The following is a 21571-nucleotide window of genomic DNA, read 5'->3' on the forward strand; positions in this document are numbered from 1 at the left end:
AAACTTTTACTTCTGCTTTTCCAGTTCGGATTCCTTTTCTTTATGCTTCTTATCTGTTTGCTCTGGCCAGAACTCCCAACACTATGTTGAATAAAGGTTGTGAGAACGGTCATTCTTATCTTGTTCCCAATCTCAGAGGAAATACTTTGACTTGTCACCATTCAGTATGATATTAAATGTGGGCTTGTCATATATGACCTTTATTAAGTCTGTGTGCATTCCCACTCATTTGTTTAGGGTTTTTATCATCAATGAATAGACGGTAAGTCGTTCTTAGGTTCTTTGTGCAGTTGTATTTTGGGCATGTTCATAGGAGAAGGTGAATTCAGGGTCTTTCTACTCAGCCATCTTGATCCTGCTTCCAGTTTAGCCTACTGTACTGTTTGTTTGTTTTTTAATTTCAAAGAGTATGATATCCTGTGATAGGTACCCTTAGCACAGGAGACACAATCAGTAAAAGGAGAAATCTTTTCAGCTTGCTGATACATAGTATTCTTACCTTAGGTCATGAGTCAAATAATTATGCTTGTGATACAAAGATTGTAAAATTCAAAGGAAAAATTCAGTGTTTTATTTTAATGCTCATATGAAAAAATGCTAATCTTTTGGGAGCCTTTTTGAGAAAGTTGGCTTAGTTTCTAGGAATGAAGTAGAAAATAATGCCAACATCAGTTTGGGCTGACCAGACCAAAGGATTTCTGTGACTTATGGATAATTCTAAAAGTTGGTTCTGCAATCATGTTTCTGGTGGAATCCTTATTTACAGTGACTCAGGTTGCTTTAAAATTAAAAGTTTTAAAATACTTTTTCTTCAGGCCTCACATTGGAAATGTAATAGTAGTTCCTAATTATAATATCATAGGACTCCCTTTTTAAAAATTTACGATAATGTAGATCTCTTTGAAACACTGTGAGCCAATCAGGATGACTTGATGACGTCCCATAGCCACAGCTCTTTGCACCTCTCCACTCCCTAGGGAAATAGCCTTGAATAGCATTAAGAGATGGGATGGAGCTCATGAGAAGGATTCTAAAAAATCTGTGTAGTAGTATTTCCTAAATTACTGCCTGTTTTAACATTAAGACTTTTCTTTTTTTTAATCTTTCAAGGTATGGAGAAGCATTATTTATGAATTCCAAACTTATCAGTGGTGTTACAGAATTTCTTAATACTGAAGGTGAACTGAAAGAGGTAAATATTTTAAGATGAATGTAATTTTTTTCTTTTGTAAACTTATGAAATTATAGATAGACTTCAACCACTTCTTTCCAATAAATTCATACTCATTCCTTTAAAGTACACACACACATATACATGCACACATATACACATTCATGCTAAAGACTACTTCAGTCATTATTTGCAAAAATGTTTCTAACATATTAAACATTAAATATTAAGCCTGTGAAAGGTGCTTGAATGTAATGATTCTCAAAATGTTGTTTGTTGTTGTATAGTCACTAAGTCATGATCGACTCTTTGTGACCCATGGACTATAATCCACCAGGATCCTGTGTCCACGGGATTTCCCAGGCAAGCATATTGGAGTGGGTTGCCATTTCCTTCTCCAGGGGATCTTCCCTACAGGGATCAAAACTGGGTCTCTTGCATTGCAGGCAGATTCTTTTCCACTGTCCACTGGGGAAGCTCCAGTCATTCTCAAAACAGGAGACTCCAAATATACTCTAGAAATCTTCCCAATCAGCTGCTCCTCATTTGACTCTGTGAGCCCAGTTTAGGATCCTTGGAACATTAAAACTATCCTGTCACAATGACTCAGCATTCAGATATGCAGAACTAAGATTGCTGTTGAGGTACAGGCCTTGAGTCTCATTGCTTTATGGTCAGGTCTATACAAAGAATGATAATTGGATAAGATAATATGCATCATGCTCTCTGTTTTGTTAAATGGAATAAATTCATACATTTGGAAGTAACTCTATCTGATAACATATATTAAGATTAATAGTTTCAAATTCAGCTGAATACCGTCACAAGTGAATTTCCTTAATGAAATTGAACTTATTTTTTTCTTAAGGACTAAAGTCCAGTTTGCAGAATATCTAACATTTTCTTTTTTCTCTGGTTTACGTCTCCGGAATTTAAACCAGCTGGTTTTGTGACCATTAATTCACATCTGTAATAGAGGGATGTGAGATTGGGGGTGCGTAACTAGGTAGGAGGAAGGAGCTAAATATTTCACTGATTAAAATGAATTGGACTTCAAACACTTATCACTTTTTAGCCTCTCCTCACCTATAATTATAAAATATAGCTGAGATATACCATTGAGAATCACGGTTTCTTCAGTTTTCACTGACAGAAAGCCTGATGCTGTGACCCAGAGCCAACCCCATTGAGCAAGGTTCCCCCAGAAGCATCAGCCTTCCTCTGTCCTTAATATCTCCGAATATTGCCCAATTTTGTATGATCATCTTCCACGCACCAACTTGGATTCTTTCACACCATGAGCTAAGCTAAGTCTCTGATTGTAATAACTTGAAATTCTATTTTTATCCCTGCTACGTGTGTTCCCAGCCCTGAAAGATTTGGATTTGAAAGCCCTAGTACATGTTTTGCTATAGTTTTTATTAAGAACCTAAAAGTGAAGGAATTCTTTCATATCCAAAGGAAGCAAAAAGAAAGAACAATTAAGCTAATGGCTTTGTGTATTTAAATGAAGTAGTTTTAACTCTTTGATTTTGCATTCAATAATCTGGGAATGAAAGACTCATTTAGTGACAACTTGTGCAGCCATTGAAGTGAACAAAAAAGTGAAAAATCTCTCCTCTCCTCTCTTCTCCCCCATCTTCATCTTGGCTCCCTTTCTTCTCCTGTCTTCCTCTTCCATTGTGTCTCTCCTGTTCTCTCTCCCTCTTCTATTCTCTAACTCTTTCATTTCCCCTTGCTTTGGTGATAACCCAACCCATGGAAAACATGTTTTAAGTGGACATTTAAATTAATTTTATCATATGATGGCCATTTTGCTTTACATATTTCACTTACATATTTAATTTTTTACACTTGATTTAATTGCCATGTGAAATGTTCCAAGATACCCCTGTAATGAAATGTGTCATCTGGAAACTGAAACTCAACTGTGGCTTTTATTCCATTATCTGAAAAGCAACTAACTTCACAACACAAGCTCTCCATAGCCTGAGAGATGAATCCCTCCAGGACACAGCTACTTGCACTGACTTTCTAGTTTAACAACTGCAGCCTGAGGCTTTTCCACACTTTTGTTATCTAATCATTGACTGTAAGACTGTGGACCACAGTTGTTGGGTGGGAGGGGGGATAATTTGTACTGCTGATGACCACCTTCCATAAATTAGAAGAGGCTGAGGAAATTTCAGTCTCATTTTCCCATATCCAATGAGCCTTGTAAACAGAAAAGCCAATGTGCTCTTTTTGTCTAGAGCATATTCTTATTTTCAAAAGTTTACAGATTAAAAGGGAATTGGCATCTTTATGAATTCTGAAAGCTGATTTGAGATTTTAATGATCCCCATCAGCTTTAGGGGCATTCAGTAGAGACACTTACATTGTTCTGTGGTCCTTCCCCAAAGCATCATTCTAGAACCTGAAACTGGACATTTCTTTTTAATTATATGGCTCTAGTGATTTGAACAGTATTTCTCCATGAAGCAGTACATCGTTTCCTTAATTTTAAACTAATGGAAGTACAACCTCATCGACTCTCAGAGGCCCTTGCCATTTTTCATACTGATGTTCATTCAGCCATCCTCTGCAACACTCTTTGTTTGTTTGTTTTGCCTTATACACAACACTGTCGTGAAAGAACACAGCTCCTGTGCATCACGGGCATCCCATTTACAGTTTTAGTGTTGAAAATATAAACCTCATTAACAGGCAATAGCTAATTCGACTCACTTAGATAGTTCCATAGTTACTAAGAGTATATTATGTGTTGCACATTACAAATTATTTTGTGAGTTTTAGGGTCTAGTGTACCCTAAGTTAAGAATTTTTTCAAATACTGAATGTTTTTAAAATATAAATTAACAAACGTGTCTAGAAATTTTATGCTAAGAAGAACAGGAAACACAAACAACTCTGACATCTTACTAAATTTTGTTTTATAGAAATGTCTAAACTTGGAACATTTTCAAATAAAAGCATATGATGGCATAAATATTTAGGAAGTGCAATGGAAAAAACTAATAGCTGCAAAACATCTACTGAAGAACTGCCAAAATAAGCAAAATGGAATGCCAAATGCCTTCATCTACCCTATGCCCTTGATAGTGAGGCAGGGTCTGGAAGGTGCTATGATCCTGCCTGAGAACCTATCACATGGCTGTTCTGACCACATGTTCACCAGCAGAGTTGTGGAGGAGTATGAGGCATAAGATCAGTTTATGCCAACTATGCAAAGGGGCCATCTGTGTTCTGATGAATCAGCTAATCTGCATATCAGTCACGTCATGCTCTCCAAGCTCACAAAGGAAGTATTTAGCGCACTTAAATAGTGATTTAAGAAATGAATCTCTAGAGACGCTCCAGTTACATTTTCTACTAAGAATTCTCTTGCAGGATAATCCGACCTACTGTGTTTGTGTCAATAACACATTCATAGTCAACCTCACAGTTTGCCTTTGAGATAGACAAGAGTTTTCCTTCATGTATTCGGGCTGGCTTACTATTTTATCAAAAGGCCAAGAGCATACTCCTCAGAGTCAAAGTTACCAAAAGGTCATTTATTACTGTCTGGAGTATTCATTGACTGCCTAGAAAAATATGTAATAATGTGGAACATAGTTTAAAAGAAGTAGATGTAATTTTTTTTCCTGATTGACATATTATGTAAATAAAGCCACCATAATGAACAGATATAATATACAAATATACACTGTAATGTGCATATTTTGTAATAAATTAAAACACAAAATTCAAAACATAGATAAAAATGTACTATTTGTTGCTTTAGGAATATGGACTGAATGAATCTGAACATAAATATATAAATTCAAATGAATTATTAGATAAATTAGTTAAGTTTAAAAATATGATTTGAATGCTTTCATTAGACTTCTATTTATCTATGTGTACATGTCACAGCTATATATTGAAGGTATCAATAAATTTCAGTCCCTTCCCTTCGTCCTCTTTCTTTTGTATGTGTCAGATGTCAGATAAGTTTTAAGGACAGCAATGATAAATCTTTGTTACACATTGAATATTTTTCATGTTTGTTATTAAAAGGTAGTGATTTTAAAGTCTTACAAAGAATATAGCTCTGAGATATGATCATCCATTTCTAATGCTCCAAGGTACCTGGCTTTATAGGAAAGTAGAGGATAAACTTTGAAAAAAAATGTATCATAAAATCAAAGTAATATTGTCATAAACAAACCAAGCTACCCTGAACCAATTTCTAGATTAATTCAGAAAAGTATAATTATTAATAACTCCATTTTAAATTACCCCCTCCACCCTGCCCCCCAACACACATGCCCCTATCCCCGAGTCAGTCTTGATGACATTTCTCTCCTGGTATATTCATCATGTGGCATCCATCATGGGATGAATCTCACCTCATCCTAATTATACAATATAAACACTTCTGTGTTACAAGTTGATTTTTCACATTTGTCTATAAGCCTTGCATTCATTGGTGCAATTATTCATTCATTGTCCAATTATTAAGACATATGAAACAGAGAGGAAAACTGCTAGTATTTAATCTTGCAATAAAATCCCTGTGCATTCCTAAAGTGTGTGTGCTCTCTAGAGAAAATCTTATACCCATAAAATTATGACGAATCATTTTAAAATTTTCACACTCTAATTAAAGCTCAAATTCTCTAGCTAAATGAAGAAGAACATTCCTTCTTCATTCTTTCTAAATCTAGTTACTCAGGTGACCCAGTGTCATTTATCAACCAGTACTCATAGCATCATTATTTTTTGTTGTTGTTACTCAATAATTTTGGTATTCTTTTGCCAGCAAAGATAGTGTCAAACACTCATACTACTTGTTTAGAAAAGATGAATATTTTTCTCCCTGTGGACAAAAAGTTAACTTTAATGCTTGTATTCAGTGTTAAGGCTATTAGTACATTGGATAACACATGTTCACCAGGCTTCCCTGGTGGCTCAGACTGTAAAGAATCTGCCTGCAATGCAGGAGACCAGGCTCGATTCTTGGGTTGGGAGGATCCCCTGGAGAAAGGAACTGCAGTCCACTCCAATTTATGTATACTGGCAATATAAAAGATAGACCAGAAGGAATAAGGGAGAGGTCTCAGACATCAGGTAGCAGATAGCCCACTGTATTCATCTATGACAGCGTTGGAGCTTTCCGTGACAGGGTTGATGGGTTTCTGAATAGGACTGTGACAGCTGAGGTGGAGCAGAGGGAATGCCCTTGAGAAAGATTAGGAGATAGAAATTCCAGAATATAGCTGCTATTAAGTGTGGTGGCTACAAGACAGAAAAATTTCCAATAATAAATAGGTTGATGGGTTGAATGTTCTCTGTCAATAAGCCCAACCCAGAGCTATGGGGACTTCCCTGGTGACTCAGCAGTAAAGGATCTGCCTGCAATGCAGGAGACCAGGTACGATCCCTGGGTGGGGAGGATCCCATGGAAAAGGGAACGGCCATCGACTCTAGTATTCTTGCCTGGAGAATGCCGTGAACAGAGGAGTCTGGCAGGCTACAGTTCATGGGATCATAAAGAGTCGAACGTGACTGAATGACTAATGCTACTACTAGTAGATTAGATATACTTTGTTATTAGAACTAGTTTTTGCCACTACCTCATCAGCCCATTATGAAAGATGAATTAAATACATCTGCTTTAATATTTATGAAACAAGAAGCTAAACTTGGAGTTATTTAGGCTTCCCTGGTGGCTCCTGCAATACGGGAGACCCAGGTTCAGTCCTGCATGAGGAAGATCCCCTGGAGAAGGGAATGGCAACCTGCTCCAGTATTCTTGCCTGGAGAATTCTGTGGACAGAGGAGCCTGGTGGGCTACAGTCATTGAAGTCGCAAAGAATTGGACATGACTGAGCAGCTACACTTTAAACTGTTATATCATTCTTTTTTTTCCCTTTCAGTTCCAAAAGAAATTACATTACACCTAATGGACAAAATCTGTTTCGTTGAATTTCATTGTAAGCTCACTCCACATATTAGATATACCTACTTACCTCACTCCACACATTAAATATACATTCTGTAGTGACTGTGACACTTTTTTTCAAATAGATTCTTGTTTATATGTGTTGGACATGGGCTCATTTTAAGACATGAATTTATAATTTTTACATTTTATTTTTTATTGAAACATAGTAAAATATTGTGTTATTTTCAGGTACACTGTATATACCTGTATATATCTGATATTTGCATACATTATGAAACAATCACCATGATAAGTATAGTAAGCATCGGCCCCCATACCAAGTTATTAGAGTATTATTGACCATATAACTTATGCTGTCTTTTTACCATTCTAATATTTCTGTTTCCAGCTAAAGAACTTTATGAAGAGCTACGATGGAGTAGCTGCTGCCTCTTTCTCAAGAGCTGTGGAAACTGTTGAAGCCAATGTACGCTGGAAAATGCTTTATCAGGATGAGCTTTTCCAGTGGCTAGGAAAAGCTCTGAGACATTAATATGTGTCTCTTATAAACAGTTCAACTCAGAATTTTGTGAGAAGACCTGCTGTGGAATGAGGAATATGGCCAGATTTTCAGTGTTAACATGTGGGAGGAAATTTTTTTTTAATTTTAGGATTTTTTTTGGTTTTATTCATTCTGTTTTGTTTCTCTACTGGGTGTTCTTCTCTTAAGAAACTCTTGCAAGTGAATCTAGCCATGACTGCTTCTGCTGTACATTCCTCGCTGTACAGGACCAAATACGATAGTGGTGCATGTTGACGTTGCAGTCAGTATGGAAAACATATTCAGAAAATGTTGTGCATGGTTGTATGGTCCTGCCTGTGTTCCAGCATGCTTATTTAAAATGTCCAGTGTTGTATGTGAATATATGTTACATCCGGATGGGCATTATACAAAAGCACAAAGATTATCTATGACAATCAGTGTTGCAACAAAAGAAAAACTAAAACAGGGAGTTATAGTCATAGTCCTGGGCAATGTGAGAGGTGAAATCACCCTTTGATTGGTGTCATATATTTCAGCACTTGGATTGTCTTGCAAAGATTATTGTGTTACTAACTAATTTTCTTTGAGTTAAAGCTGTGTATGTGTTTTTAAAAAGGCATATAGATTCTGTGTGCATATGTATATGTGCATAGGGAAGCCCAAATGTATATAGTATGCTGTACTCTGCACTTGTGCAAAAACTTCACCTCAAAGAAAATTTATCTCTTTTTAAAACGTATGCAAACTTTGAAAATGCTTCAAAGAATTTATCTCAGTACTATCCTTCCTGACAATTTCCTGATAAATTTCTCACCTGTTATAGATTTTTTCATCTATTTCCTGAATAGTCTATTCTACTGCATAAAAATGAACTAAAACAAAATTTTATGTACAGACACTCTTCTAATTTTCCTAAGTAGCAGCCTCACCTCGTAAATATAGATTCTGTCATCATCTTAGTCAAACTTCCCATTGCATAAACAGTTGAGCACACTTAATGATGATCAGTGCTGAGAAAGTGTTTCTTTGTCATCGTGTTTGTTTTTCCACTTTTTTCATGTTGGGTGGGTCCAGAGAGTTAAAAACTCTCTCCATGTGTTGACCTTTGGGTCTGTGTGAATCTAATCCCCCATGAAGCAACCCTACTTCAGGTGGATTTTAATGATCTTTGATGCCAGAAGTTCCATCCATTATGATGAAAAGTTTCTTTTCTTGAGCAAAGCGCATCCTCTGGCATTGCCAACTCTGTTCTAACTGAGAATTTTGAATACTTTTCCTGATTGTGTATTATGTAACACAAGTGTTTTTAAATGGTACTCTCACCCAGTAGGCCAGCTCTCCAAGCACTGCTTAGATACTCAAAAGAACATGTTTTAAGTTTGCCATTATGAAATGCCAATGCAACTAATCGCACATAAGCCAAATGTTTGTGGACCACTTTATGTTTTCCTGAGGTTTTTCCACTTCTCCAAATTTTACAAATCATTGAAAGAATATTTTCTAGCTCCAATAGTCACTGAACACTGGGGGGAGGAAAGTAGGCATTTTAGAAACCAGAGCCATAGATTTATTATAAGTTTGCATAAAGAGGAGCAATTTCCTAATCCATAGAACAAGTATCATCTAAACTTGAATTTTATCTTTTTAGCAATTAATTGCTATTACTCATATCTATTTTTTCAGCACTTCAATTAATATATGAATTTTAAATACTCTATCTGTTGTTACTAAGACATACTAATGCTTAATATAAAATCTAAAAGTCATCCCATCTATCTGAAGTGATGAAATTTAACTAGTACATATCACACGTATGTGAAATCTTTAAGGGGTAAGTTCTGAAACATAACAATTATAAATATCACTGTCATGCAGGTCCAAAATATGTACTATATCACCACGGGATTCATTTTGATAGAAAAGTTAAAAATTAGAGGTGGCTGTCTTGTTTTGTGTCGTGAATTACTGAAAATTCTTGGTAATTGTGACATTCTTTTGAGTGAAAGCACCATTTCCAGCTTTGAGTTACAAGGGATTTTATAGTTCTGTTTTCCTCTGCACTGTTAATAATTTTAATCCTCTTCAGTATTTTAGTGGCCTTGAACAACTGGTTTAGCTACAGTGTCAAATCCTAAGTGTATAATTATGTGCAATGTTCAATACCTCATACTTGTTCAACAGTATAGTGATATCAATGGCATTGAGATGGAATTTTTGTTCTACATATTTTTCAATAATTTATCCTTTCCAGTGTTGAAGATTATATCAAGCTTTAACCTTTTTTAGTTGTTTAAATGAGTAATATTTTCAAAATAATAAAATGACCAATGATATCTCTTGGAATATTCTGTAAAATGTAGTCATAAAATTCTATTTTCTACATAGAGTTTTTATCTTTTTTCTCTCCGTTGTCTGTCTTGCAAATCACACACACACACACACACACACACACACACATATGTGCATGAAATAGCAAATTGTTAAAAGAGTTCAACATCTAGGCTTAAAACTTTACTGTGCCAATATATGTACGACAGTAAAACTTGGTTGAAATTAGAAAGGACTAAAAGTTTACCATCCTAAGTATTAAATATCTCTAGGTAACCTGTAAATAAAAAGTTTTCCCCATTTTTACATCTTTTCCCTTAAAATGTTCTTACAGTTGTTGTATTTTTTTTTTTACATATACAAGCACAAGTTCTAAGGCTATTATCTGCAATGTTAAGTTGATTCTTCAGTTTCAATAACATGTATTTTACTGGAATTTAAACTCACTTTGGTTTACATTATTTTTAGGATAATTATATCATACGACTGAGATTTCTGTGATAGTGCAATTTACAAATATAACAGTAAAACTTACAAGGTTATTAAGATTATACCATATGTTTTAACTGGGTGCTTCCCAGGTGGCACTAGTAAAGAATCTGCCTGCCAATGCAGGAGGCACAAGAGACACAGGTTTGATCCCTGGGTTGGGAAGATCCCCTGGAGGCAGAAATGGCAACCCACTCCAATATTCTTACCTGGAAAATCCCGTGGATGGAGGAGCTTGGTGGGCTACAGTCCACGGGTCGCAAAGAGTTGGACACAACTGAGCAAGCATGCACACATAATAAATTGCACTTCATTTTCAATATACTGGTTCATTTGACTCTTTTCAAAAACATAATAAATTATATTAACCATAATAGTTTGATCAAAACACAGGCTCAGAGTAGCAACGTGAACTGCTTAAAAATTACATAATTGTCATTTGCAGAAGTTACAATCACTTTAGATTTTCAAGAAATTCTTCCTACAACTAAAATATAAAGACATGTTTGAAACATCTGTCAGTTGCATTAATTGGAGGTTTTCCAAATATCAGAAGCCATATCAAAATATGAGATTACATATGTCTACAGTTATTATTGGGGCTCCTCTGGTGGCTCAGATGGTAAAAAGTCTAACTGCAATTTGGAAGACTTGGGCTTGAGTCCGGGTCTCGAAGATCCCTTGAAGAAGGGAATGGCTACCCACTCCAGTATTCTTGCTTGGAGAATTCCATGGACAGAGGAGCCTATTGGGCTATTGAGTCCATGGGTTCACAAAAAGTTGAACAGGACTAAACAACTAACAATCTTTCTTTTCACAATAATTATATTACTTTTAAAAGTCTGTGTTTCTAGTTTGTATAATGTCAAACAACTGAAAGAAGTGTTAATCAGCTTTCACTTTTAGTCAGTGTAAATAGCCAAATCGTGGGAAAAATATGGCTCATTGATAATAGTTTTCAAAATATTTTGGTGAACATTTTTTAAAAATGACATTAAAATACTGACAATTTATTTTCCACAAAGATTTCTCTGATAAACTTTGCAGCAACAGATGGTCAGACCACAGGTAAAATGATGTCCATTTAAATCTGTGAAAGTAATCTTTAGTAAAATGTTTATAAATCTATGCAGACCTAAGCAGTACAACAATTTTCATGCAAATATAGTACCAAATTAAATACAGTCAAGAATTCCGAACAAAGTTTATGATAATATATTTAATTCAAATTTATTGGAAATTTTTCCTTTTAATATATATTTTTGAAGGATAATTGCTTTACAGAATTTTGTTGTTTTCTGTCAAACCTCAACATGAATCAGCCATAGGTATACATATTCCCCTCCCTCTTGAACCTCCCTCCCATCTTCCCCTCCATCCCACCCCTCTAGGTTGATACAGAGCCCCTGTTTGAGTTTCCTGAGCCATACAGCAAATTCCCGTTGGCTATCCATTTTATATTTGGTAACGTGAGTTTCCACGTTACTCTTTCCATATATCTCACCCTCTTCTCCCCTCTCCCCATGTTCACAAGTCTATTCTCTATGTCTGTTTCTCCATTGCTAACCTGTAAATAAATTCTTTAGTACCATTTTTCTAAATTCTGTATATGTGCATTAGAACACAATATGGACATCTAGGTTGCTTCCATGTTCTAGCTATTGTAAATAGTGCTACAGTGAACAATGGATACATGTGTCTTTTTCACTTTTTGTTTCCTCAGGGTATATGCCTAGGTGTGGGATTGCTGGGTCATATGGTGGTTTTATTCCTAGTTCTTTAAGGAATCTCCCTACCATCTTCCATACTGGCTGTATCAATTTATATTCCCACCAACTGCAAGAGCATTCCCTTTTGTCCACACCCTTTCCAACATTTATTGTTTGTAAACTTTTTGATGATGGCCATTCTGACCAGTGTGAGGTGAAATCTCATTGTAGTTTTTATTTGCATTTCTCTAATAATGAGTGATGTTGAGCATCTTTGTGTTTGTGTTTGTTAGCCATCTGTATGTCTTCTTTGGAGAAATGTCTGTTTAGGTCTTTTTCCCACTTTCTGATTGGGTTGTTTGTTTTTCTGGTATTGAGTTGTATGAACTGCTTGTATATTTTGGAAATTAATGCTTTGTCAGTTGTTTCATTTGCTATTATTTTCTCACATTCTGAGGGTTGTCTTTTCACCTCGCTTATAGTTTCCTTTGCTGTGCAAAAGGTCCCACTTGTTTACTTTTGCTTTTATTTCCATTACTCTAAGAAATGGGTCATAGAGGATCTTGCTTTGATTTATGTCATTGAGTGTTCTGCATATGTGTTCGTCTAAGAGCTTTATAGTTTCTGGTCTTACATTAAGTCTTTAATCCATTTTGAGTTTATCTTTGTGTGTGGTGTTAGGAAGTGTTCTAATTTCATTCTTTTACACGTAACTGCAGTTTTCCCAGCATTTATTGAAGAGGCTGTCTTTGCCCCATTTTATATTCTTGTTTCCTTTGTAAAAAATAAGTTACCCATAGGTGCATGGGTTTATTTCTGGCCTTTCTATCTTGTTCCATTGGTCTATATTTCTGTTTTTGTGCCAGTACCATAGTATCTTGATGACTGTAGCTTTGTAGTATAATCTGAAGTCAGAAAGCTTGATTCCTCCAGCTCCATTCTTCTTTCTCAAGACTGCTTTGGCTATTCGGGGTCTTTTGTATTTCCATATGAATTGTGAAATGTTTTGTTCTAGTTCTGTGAAAAATGCCAGTGGTAATTTGATAAGGATCACGTTGAATCTGTAGACTGTAATTGGTAGTGTAGTCATCACAATATTTATTCTTCCTACCCAGGAATATGGAATATTTCTCCATCTGTTTATGTCATCGTTGATTTCTTTCATTAGTGTCTTATAATTTTCTGTGTATAGTTCTTTTGTCTCCTTAGGTAAGTTTATTCCTAGATATTTCTTTTTGTTGCATTGGTGAATGGGATTGCTTTAATTTCTCTTCCTGATTTTTCATTGTTTGTATATAGAAATGTAAATGATTTCTGTATATTGATTTTGTATCCTGCAGCTTTGCTAAATTCACTGATTAGCTCTAGTCATTTTCTGATACTGTCTTTAGGGTTTTCTATGTACAGTATCATGTCAGTGAGAGCTTTACTCCTCACTGAGTGAGGAGTGAGAGCTTTAATTCTTCTTTTCCTATCTGGATTCCTTTTATTTCTTTTTCTTCTCTAATTGCTGTCTAGAACTTCCAGAACTATCTTGAATAATAGTGGGAAAGTGGACACCCTTGTCTTGTTCCTGATCTTAGGGGGAATGCTTTCATTTTTTCACCATTGAGAATAATATTTGCTGTAGGCTTATTATATATGGCCTTTACTATGTTGAGGTAGGTTCCTTCTATGCCCATTTTTTGAAGAGTTTTAATCATAAATGGGTGCTGATTTTTTTCAAAGGCTTTTCCTGCATCTATTGAGATGATCATATGGTTTTTAACTTTCAATTTCTTAATATGGTGTGTCACATTGATTGATTTGCATATATTGAAGAATCTTTGCATCCCTGGAATAAACCCAACTTGATCATGGTGTATGAACTTTTTGATGTGTTGCTGGATTCTGTTTGCTAAAATTTCGTTGAGTATTTTTGCATCTATGTTCATCAGTGATATTGGCCTGCAGTTTTCTGTTTATGTGTTGTCTTTGTCTGGGTTTGGTATCAAGGGGATGCTGGCTTCGTAGAATGCATTTGGAAGTGTTCCTTCCTCTACACATTTTTCAAAGAGTTTTAGAAGGATAGGCATTAGCTCTTCTCTAACTGTTTGATAGAATTCTCCTGTGAACCCATCTGGTCCTATGCTTTTATTTTTGGGGAGACTTTTGACCATGGCTTCAATTTCAGTGCTTGTAATTGGGTTGTTCATAATTTCTTTTTCTTTCTGGTTCAGTCTTTGAGGATTGAACTTTTCTAAGAATCTGTCCATTTCTTTCAGGTTATCAATTTTATTTCTGTATAGATGTTCGTAATAGTCTTATAATCCTTTGTATTTCTGAATTGTCTGTTGTAATCTCTCCTTTTTCATTTCTAATTTTGTTGATTTGATTCTTCTCTCTTTTTTTCTTGATGAGTCTGGCTAGAGGTTTGTCAATTTTATTTATCTTCTCAAATAACCAGCTTTTAGTTTTGTTAATCTTTACTATTATTTCTTTCATTTATTTTTCATTTATTTCTGCTCGGATGCATTCTTTCCTTCTACCAATTTTTTTTTTTTCTTTTTCCAGTTGTTTTAGGTGTAAAATTAGGTTTTCTGTTCAATGCTTTGTTTCTTGAGTTGGATAGCATTGCTATAAACTTCCCTCTTAGAACTGCTTTTGCTACATCCCATAGGTTTTGCATTGTTGTGTTTTCATTGCCATTTGTTTCTAGAAATTGTTTGATTTCCCTTTTGATTTTTTCAGTAACCTGTTGGTTATTTACAAATGTGTTGTTTAATCTCCATGTGTTTACATTTCTTAAAGTTTTTTTTCCTGTAACTGATATCTAGTCTCATATAGTTGTGGTCACAGAAGATGCTTGATATGATTTCAATTTTCTTAAATTTACTGAGGTTTGATTTGTGACCCAAGATATAGTCTATCCTGGAGAATGTTCCATGTGCACTTGAGAAGAAGGTTTAGTATTCTGCATTTGGATGAATGTCTTGAAGATATCAATGAGATCCATCTCATCAATATATCATTTAAGACGTGTTTCTTATTAATTTTCTGTTCTGATGTTATGTCAATTGGTGTGAGAGGGGTGTTAAAGTCCTACTATTATTGTGTTACTGTCAATTTCTCCTTTTATATCTGTTAGTGTTTGTCTTATGTATTGAGGTGCTCCTAATGTTGGGTGCATTGATATTTGCAATTGTTATGTCTTTCTCTTGGATTGATCCCTTGATCATTATGTAGTGTCCTTCCTTATCTTTTGTAATATTCTTTATTTTAAGGTCTACTTTGTCTAATATGAGGATTGCTACTCCTGCGATTTGTGTAAGCTTCATATAGGGTTTGGCCGCCCACTCCAGTACTCTTACCTGGAAAATTCCATGGATGGAGGAGCCTGGGTAGGCTATAGACCATGGGGTCATGAAAAGTCAGACACGACTGAGTGACTTCACTCATATAGGGTAGGTGAGATTTGTGCTGAGTTTTTGTTTGTTTGTTTGTTTTTCCTCTGATGGGCAAGGCTGAATGAGGTGATGATCCTGTATGCTGGTGACTGTGTTTGTGTTTTTGTTTTGTTTGTTGTTTAGATGAGGGGTCTTTCACAGGAGCTACAGGTGGTTGGGTCTTGTATTCAAGTGGTTTCCTTTGTGTGAGTTCCCACTGTTTTCATTATTCAATATTTGGTGACTGCAGCCATGAAATTAAAAAACACTCCTTGGAAGGAAAGTTATGACCAACCTAGATAACATACTGAAAAGCAGAGACATTACTTTACCAACAAAGGTCCGTCTAGTTAAGGCTATGGTTTTTCCAGTGGTCATGTATGGATGTGAGAGTTGGACTGTGAAGAAAGCTGAGCGCCGAAGAATTGATGCTTTGGAACTGTGGTGTTGGAGAAGACTCTTGGGAGTTCCTTGGACTGCAAGGAGATCCAATCAGTCCATTCTAAAGGAGATCAGCCCTGGGTGTTCTTTGGAAGGAATGATGCTAAAGCTGAAACTCCAATACTTTGGCCACCTCATGAAAGAGTTGAATCATTGGAAAAGACTTTGATGCTGGGAGGGATTGGGGGCAGGAGGAAAAAGGGACAACAGAGGATGAGATGGCAGGATGGTATCACTGACTCAGTGGACGTGAGTTTGAGTGAACTCCGGGAGTTGATGATGGACAGGGAGACCTGGTGTGCTGCAATTCATGGGGTCACAAAGAGTTGGACATGACTGAGCGACTGAACTGAACTGAACTGAGTATTAGTTCTCTGGTAGTCTAGGGTCTTGCAGTCAGTGCTCCCACTCCAAAGGCTCAGGGCTTGATCTCTGGTCAGGAATGAAGATTCCACAAGTGGCTTGTTATGGCCTTAAGTGAGATTAAAACATATATCCAAAAATGAGAAACCAAAGATGAACCCCAGATAAATGGCAGTTAAAAATCAGGCCAATAATAATTAAAATAATGGAATATACACATATACATATACAACCATGAACAAGGTTTACACAGTCCAACAAAAATAAAGTACAGCAGATTGACCTGGCAAACAAAGGAAATCAAAAATTATATTTACCAGTTAAGAACAAAACTAACTAAAGCACAAACTGGAAAACAAAACTAAAGCAAGGTGCCAAGTGGGGAATAAAGCAATGAAAGCAAAACTAACAAATATGTTGAGAGGAAAGGAAAGAAAGAATAGATACGTAAATCTATTGGAATTTTAAGGAGTTTTTTTTTTTTTTTGGTGAGTAGTTAGAAAACTAAAATGGCTTCAGTTCAGTTCAGTTCAGTTGGTCAGTCGTGTCCGACTCTTTGCGACCCCATGAATCGCAGCACGCCAGGCCTCCCTGTCCATCACCAACTCCTGGAGTTCATGCAGACTCACGTCCATCGAGTCAGTGATGCCATCCAGCCATCTCATCCTCTGTTGTCCCCTTCTCCTCCTGCCCCCAATCCCTCCCAGCATCAGAGTCTTTTCCATGAGTTAACTCTTCGCATGAGGTGGCCAAAGTACTGGAGTTTCAGCTTTAGCATCATTCCTTCCAAGGAACACCCAGGGCTGATCTCCTTTAGAATGGACTGATTGGATCTCCTTGCAGTCCAAGGAACTCTCAAGAGTCTTCTCCAACACCACAGTTCCAAAGCATCAATTCTTCGGCGCTCAGCTTTCTTCACAGTCCAACTCTCACATCCACACATGACCACAGGAAAAACCATAGCCTTGACTAGACGAACCTTTGTTGGCAAAGTAATGTCTCTGCTTTTGAATATGCTATCTAGGTTGGTCATAACTTTCTGAAATGGCTTATTCTCCTCAATACTCCAGTGAAGTTAAACATACCTACTTTTTCAAAGAAAAAGCTCATGTAATGGGAAATTAAGATTCCTATAGCTGTTTGGTTTTTTTTCCCCCTCTTTCAGAGACCATAGCTGAATTGTTTTCATTGACACTACTAATTATACAGTGATAGGATTTAACAGATATTTATTGAGTGCCTTTTATTTCACAAAGCACTTTGTGAGCAGAAGGGAAGGGATGAACAAGACCTAAAAGAATTTACATCACATTAAATGAAACAAACAGTGAAATAATAAATCCATAAGGGCACATGAAAGATAATTACATACTACAAAAAAGAAACTAAATAATTTTTTAGGTATAGATAATATTAGGCATTATTTATTTATACTTCTTTTTAAAACATTTATGGTATTTCAGGATAATTCTCATTTTGGCTTCATGGCACTTTAATTGTGTTTTTGAGAAATGTGTAACATTTAGAAAGCATAATAAAACCATATAGTTTAAACTTTTAAAGTTGGAACATTAGTTAGAATAGAATTTATCTTTAAGAAAAGCTATTTGAGCATTTTAATAATATCAGTAAGTTGCAGAAAAATGTTTAACCTACTTATGTAAAAGTAGCTCAAGTTTTCTACCATAGTTTTAGCACACTGCATGTTCACAATGTGTTAATTTTAAGTTAATCATATGTTCTTAAAAACTGGTTCAACAATTATTATACTAAACAATAATGTATTTGTTCAATTAGTATATGTGAACTTTTGAGTATGAAAATGTTCCTGCAAATATACTGGAATTCTAAAATTTAATTACATAAGAATAACTTTCAGTTCAATTGCTTTGAATGAATAAGGCTGTTGTTTTATTAAAATATTTTAACATGCATTGTTTATATTCCAAAAAAAATCTAACAAAAGTATAGTCTAGTAGCTTTTATTTTCAGTTTTATTTTATGAAATTTTACTTAGAAAAGTTCTGCCTTAAATATTAAAAATAAGCAGTTGGTGAAAATATATGTTCTATTTTACATGTACTGTATATGCATTTTATTTTTAAGATAGGTTTTTCACAAATAGCCCTACCAGAAGGCAGTATTAATTTTACCCAGATTTTCAAAACATAACACTTTAAGGGGTTTTACTTTGAATATTTAGCACATTAAGGGTGGTACACCGGAGATGTTTACCTTTTGTACATACCCAGTTCATGTACCAATCCACTAAGAAAAAAGAAAAAAGAATGACCAGTTGTTCATTTTAACTAGAATTAATTTTTTGTTCTGTATAAGTGTTAAATGAATTAGGATATCAGGAAAGTATGAAAATTTGAGTGTTTTCCTAAGTGCTGGGCATTGTGTAGATTTCATGTCATTTAGCAACCCTGTGAAATACCATTGGTTCTAGTCAACAGTGAGGAGACAGAGGCTAAGAGTTGTGATGGGTTTGTGTAACTGGTGGTAGGTTTTTGGTGAGAATTAGAAAACCTTCAAACCCAAGCCTTACATGGCTTAAATCAGTCATTAATTTGCCTCCTACAAACCTGGAAACATAATGATTATCCATACAGACCAGTCTATGTAGAAGATTTGAGTAGATACATAGCTTACTTTTTCATTGTCATTAGCTAATTTGAGAAAAATGTTAATTAGTGCATTTTGGTTTACCACTCATTTCTTTCTTTCTTTTTTTTTATTTTGAAATTGAAGCATCATTGCTCTACAATGTTGTGTTAGTTTCTGCTGTGCAATGAAGTGAATCAGTTATATGTATACGTGTATCCCTTCCCTCTGGGGCCACCCCCCATCCCACCCATCTAGGTCATCACAGACCGCCTAGCTGAGTCCCTGTGCTACAGACGATTCCCACTGGCTATTTTATACATACCAGTGGTAAAGAACCCAGGTGCCAATAAGACGTAAAGAGAGGAGGGTTTGATCCCTGGGTCAAGAAGATCCCCTGGCGGAGGACATGGAGACTGAACAGAGGAGCCTGGTGGGCTACAGTCCATAGAGTTACAGAGTCGGGCACAACTGTGGTGACTTAGCATGCACACAGTGTGTGTATGCGGATTTCCCTGGGGGTTCAGATGGTAAAGAATCTGCCTGCAATGCAGGAGACCCAGCTTTGATCCCTGGGTTGGGAAGATCCCCTGGAGTAGGGAATGGCAATGCACTCCAGTATTCTCCAGCCTGGAGAATCCCACGGACAGAGGTGCCTGGTGGGCTACAGTCCACGGGGTCACACACAGTAGGACATGACTGAGCGATGAACAGTACTGACATGAGTGTATGTATGCCCATCCTCCCAGTTTGCCCCACCCTCCCCGACCCTCGTGTCCACATGTCCTGATGGCAGGAATAGAGACTTCACTGGCTACTTCATATGGCCCATAAGACTTTTTTTCTTCAAAGTTTTTTGAATTGGTGTGCTGGGTAGTGGGTTTTGAGCTATTACAAGTAATTAAGAGATAGTTCAGCCAACAAACCATGAAAAATAAGGGAAGAGAGAGGATGGATTGCAAAGCTCTTCACCAGTGGACCAAAAATAAGGTTAAATCTCTATCCTGCATCTGGAGGAGACCTATTAGTTTATCCAGGACTTTCCTTTCACTTAGTGATAAGGTTAGAGAAGTATTTCTCTCTGCTTAGAACCATATAGATGCACGGAAGTGCCTTAATTTATTTGAAGTTACATTTTCCATTGGCCTGCTGTGTGCAGATAGAGTTTAAGATGACTACACTGACATAACTCTGCACAGGCCAACTTGGTCCTAATCGCACATATTTTTACGATGTCATGTAAGGAAGTGAGAGTGAAATGTTTTATAGTAAATATTACAGTGGAGTTAAGAACATCTGCCTTGAATGTGCTGGCATTTACTTTCTGAGTTTGTCATTCAGTCACTCTCCTTTTAACCCCTACAAGGGTCACAATATAACTTTTGCTCTTGTTCACTATTCTGTTCCCACCTTCACATAACCTATGACCTACTGGGTGAAAACATTCATTATTAAATTTTTTTTGCTATTCAGTTTCATTTTTAAAAGGTTTATTGTCTGTCAGTTAAGTACAAAACATTTTTCAAGTAAATGTTGTATTTCTATCCTTCAAAATATTGTACAATAGTAACCTGACATTATTTTTTAAATGCTACCTATGCATTGCCACATATGATTATACTTGCCTTTTTTTTTTTTTTTGCTGTTTTAGTCCCTTTCCATTTTAATAACTTTTTTTTAAACAGACCAAAACTATAAAACTAAAACACAGTAGAACTATGAAGCTTATGCACTGTCCAGTTATTTGAAATAAGAAGAGAAATTCTGCCTTTGAGCTTTCATAATTGGCTTTTAGACATTACTGAATTCATCAGATAATCTTTTAAAAATATTATGTGGACTACTTCTAATGAACTTGAATTTATTCAGCAAAAAGTTTATTTTTGTAGAGCCATTCCCCAAATGAACAGACATTTAAAATATGCTGAATGGAAGCACTTTTCATTTCTAATATTTTATGATTTAGGAATAAAAAAGTCACTGTTCTTTTAGTAAGTATGAGTTACTAAAGCATTTACCAAATAACTTGTTGTTAGTTTAGCAGATTAATGTTTTCTATGGTATGCCTTTAAAATTATTCAGTAAAAATTGAATCAGTATGTGTTCAACATGAAATTTTTATTCCACTATAACCAAGCACTAACAAAATGGATTTTTCTAAATGAGAAAATGTATCTTCTGTATTTTAAGCAGAACAAATTTGAATTTTTTCTCTGGTAATAAAATTTTGAACAGTGATGTGTAATTCATCACTGTCTTAATTTTCTGACATGTACAGAGAAGGCCACGATAAATAATATCTTCTCCCTTTTAAAAGTTATGCTTCTGTTCTTACTTGAGAACCAATGTTTAAAATTCTGAATAGACACACTGTAGCGGTCCATGAAAAAAGAAAAAAATCACTTTCTTTCTTGACACATTTTTAAAACTGTACACATGCTGAAGCTGGAATAAAGAAGTATGTATTTGTGCTATACTGTAAAAAGGAAAAAAAAATTAGTCTCCTTTCTAATTATATGCCTTTAGAATAAATGAAATGATCTGCACTTCAGTAAAAGCGGTTTC

The 21571-nt window shown here is 35.7% G+C and overlaps 1 protein-coding gene across 1 annotated transcript in view; it reads left to right on the top strand.

Moving 5' to 3' along the window:
- Positions 1–9987, top strand: part of TRHDE (thyrotropin releasing hormone degrading enzyme) — a 447855-nt gene extending 437868 nt beyond the window's left edge. Inside the window, exons 18-19 of the mRNA XM_061415530.1 lie at positions 1111–1192; positions 7510–9987. Of these exons, the coding sequence (XP_061271514.1) occupies positions 1111–1192; positions 7510–7653 (226 nt within the window). The 3' untranslated portion in view covers positions 7654–9987. The remainder of the gene's footprint in view (positions 1–1110; positions 1193–7509) is intronic.
- Positions 9988–21571: the final 11584 nt, after the last annotated feature.

This window comes from Bos javanicus, chromosome 5 (genome assembly GCF_032452875.1).
Source record: "Bos javanicus breed banteng chromosome 5, ARS-OSU_banteng_1.0, whole genome shotgun sequence".
Lineage (NCBI taxonomy): Eukaryota > Metazoa > Chordata > Mammalia > Artiodactyla > Bovidae > Bos > Bos javanicus.